The 3,174-nt window shown below is 40.2% G+C and overlaps 1 protein-coding gene across 1 annotated transcript in view; it reads right to left on the bottom strand.

Moving 5' to 3' along the window:
• Window positions 1-1,206: 1,206 nt before the first annotated feature.
• ALDH7A1 (aldehyde dehydrogenase 7 family member A1) overlaps window positions 1,207-3,174 on the bottom strand; it is an 83,611-nt gene continuing 81,643 nt past the window's right edge. The window contains exons 17-18 of the mRNA XM_007942216.2: window positions 2,528-2,603; window positions 1,207-1,261 (exon numbers count right to left, since the gene is read on the bottom strand). Of these exons, the coding sequence (XP_007940407.1) occupies window positions 1,207-1,261; window positions 2,528-2,603 (131 nt within the window). The remainder of the gene's footprint in view (window positions 1,262-2,527; window positions 2,604-3,174) is intronic.

Raw genomic sequence — 3,174 nt, 5'->3', positions numbered from 1 at the left:
AGGTGGTCTGCAAACATTACCTTCTTCAAAGGCCTCTGCCATGCTCCAATCTGGAAAGAATAGGTATGGAGGCTGCTACCACATGGGGGAAAGCTGAGTTCCAGGAAGAAAATAAAACTTAAGAGCCAGTGTGAGCTTGAAAAGGGGGCCCAGCCAATCCAAAGGATCCTGGGCAGCTTCTCAAGAAGAAATGAGAAAACTTCCCCTAATTCGCTGCAAGTACATGCCATCAAACACATCGATTATCTGAGAACAAATCCCAGGGCAACTGCAGAACCCTAACAGTGGGGGGGAAATGGCTTAAAGAAAGCACAAGAAATCCAGCTGCACATGAGAATCCTGCACAGGCAGTTTCTGGGTCACCCATAGGAGCAGAAGTGAAATCTACACCTATCCTGCAAATCTCTTTGACAGTGACACAAGTCATCATAAGCAAGAGAAGCTATAACTGAGGATAAATACTCTTAAGTCACTTTAAACACAGCAAACCATTCCACATGAACATTGCACTGTGGCCCTCTGCATGTAATGGCTACAGCTATACCCCCTTCAATCGCACCCTTTTCAACATGGGCCAGAGAAAGATAATGTGAATCAATACTACTCCTAAGAATCCTTTACTTGCTCAGGAGATGTTCCTGCTCCTACTGAGATTTCTATTTTCTTCTGTATTTTTCCAAATTCCTACCATGGTGTGTACTATTTTTCTAATAATAAAATAGTCATAAACTTTTTAAAAGCCATGAATGGGCAATGTTGTTGTTGTTGTTGTTATGTGCCATTAAGTCAGTTCCAACTCACAGTAACCCTATGTGCAACAGAACGAACGCTGCCCGTGCCTGAATGATCCTCAAAATCACTGCAATGTTTGAGCCCACTGTTGCTGCCACTGTGTCAATCCATCTTATGGAGAGTCTTGCTCTTTTTTGCTGACCCACTCCCAAGTATGAACAACAATAACTAGTGATATAAAAATTCATCCAATCCATTTTTTTACCAAATGTGCTATGTTATGACAACTTTATTTCTTTTTCAAAATGAGTCTCTTGATTTAGTCATGGCCTCAGGGGCATAGAAGTTTACCCACTGACACAGACAAGGTAAGGCATTTATTCAGGGCACATCTTAATTTTCTTCATCTTCTTCTGAAGAGCAGACTGCAGGAATGCCAGAAAGTCTTGAAGTTAATGTGAATCTAAAACATCTTTACTGAAACTTGATTCCTTGAGCCAGAGGAAGGTCCTTACTGTAGTTAATAGTACTAGAGGAAAAAAAAATGAACAAAATTAAATAAATGATAGTACACACCGAGTATTTCCATTACATAAAAAAATAAAATAAAAGCAGATCTGTATAATTTACAAGGTAAAATGTTCAAGCTGAATGCTAGTGAAGAAAAAAATTAGGATAAAAAATGTTAGTATGTATCATTTTATTTAAAAGAAAAAGAGAAAGAGAGAGAAACAAATAAATGCCTAGAAATACACATATTACACAGATTATTCCTAGTTTTCTTTGAGCAGGATATAAAAATATGCAGGCTGGAACTTTCTTCTTTATATCCCTCAATAGCTTATATTGAATTATCAGGAAAAACAGAGATATTTCTATTTTGATAGAAATAAAGAACCTATACTTTTTCCTCCTGAGAGGAAAAGTGTTTTCATTAAACAAGTTCCAGAAGGCCACAGCTGAATGTCTGCCACTATAGATCTGAAGTGCAGAAAAAAAGTAAAAGGGATATATCTGATTTCAAAGAGTGGGAAGTGGACAATGAGTATGCATGTGTTTGAAACGTAAAAAGTTACAGCGAGAAGCACCTCAGAAATTTCTGACAGAAATAAAGAAGCTGAGTCTATTAGGACTCAAGGTTGAGAAATACACCTGAGGGCACAGAGCTAGTGAGAAGCAGTAAAAGGAGCGAGCATGTGTATTTCTTGGTCCCTCACCCAGTGCTTTTTCTATACAACATGGAACTGCACAGGCCTGACCCCACATTCTTTGTTTTATTAGAACTGGATGAAAGCTATTACTATCCAAGAGAGAGGAAAACAGACTGAAAGTCAAAGAAACAACTCTTTGTCAAAACCTCCCTAGAAGACCCAGGTGAATGAGCTAATCTGCTTTCAAGGGTCATGCTTACTATTCCAAGAGCTGGGGTCCCGCAGGTCTGCACATCCCACCCCCATCCCTGCATTCCCATCTCCCCCAGCTTCTAAAGTCTGCAAGGTGTTGACCATATCCCAGGGGAAAATTAAAGGGACAGCTCCCACTTTCTCCTGGTGTCCTGCTCCTACACCATCTCCAGGGTAACAACTGGATGGATGGTTGCACAGACACTGGGCACTCGCTGAAGTCAGAGAAGGAGGGTAGAAACATCATAGTCCAAAATGGGTGCTCTGGAAGAAGGCAGATGTTGAATACTTGAAAAATGAAATGAAGTGAAGGCAGAGCAGAAAATAGAAGTTTAAAAGTCTGTTCCCAAAGGCTTTACATTCAAACTATCTTTCCAAAGTCTTCTGCTTACCAAGTGGATCTTCTCATGTACTGTTTCCAGGCATCACTGCCTGACTCCCGGCCACCACCAGTGTGCTTTTCGCCTCCTAAAGAAATACAAAATAATTTCACATATTTTGAGCAGCTTCCTTCCATGTGAGCTTCTTCTCTGTATCACTGAAATGACAATATTAAAAGGAGACTAGAGCTGCCCTAACCAGTTACCATATACATTTTCTCCAAAATGCATTTGGCCCCAACTGTTTCCTCCACAAACCCTCACTGATTCCCAAGCACCTCCTCTGTGAAGGGTGCTGTGCTATGCTTCATGAGGGACTCAAGAAATGACAATCCAGGCAGGAAAATGAGTGGCACACAACTTTGGCTCAGGGTTGGATGTGTGAAAAATCTTGAAAATAAATGTGATAAAAGTTCACAGGAGAAAGAAATTATTCCTGGTTTAGTGCACAATACACATATAGTAATATACATACATAAACATACAACAGTAATAATTTGCCAGGCACTGTGCTCATTTACAAGGAGTTCTGGTGGTGTAGTGGTTAAGGTATTTGGCTGCTAACCAAAAAGTCGGTGGTTAGAGCCCATCAGCTGGTCCATGGAAGGAAGATGAGGCAGTCTGCTTCTATAAAAAGATTTACAGCCTTAGAAAACCAA

Source organism: Orycteropus afer, unplaced genomic scaffold (assembly GCF_000298275.1).
Source record: "Orycteropus afer afer isolate SDZICR_OR568_19922 unplaced genomic scaffold, OryAfe1.0 scaffold00086, whole genome shotgun sequence".
Classification (NCBI taxonomy): Eukaryota; Metazoa; Chordata; class Mammalia; order Tubulidentata; family Orycteropodidae; genus Orycteropus; species Orycteropus afer.
This window is presented reverse-complemented; position numbering and strand designations above follow the sequence as displayed.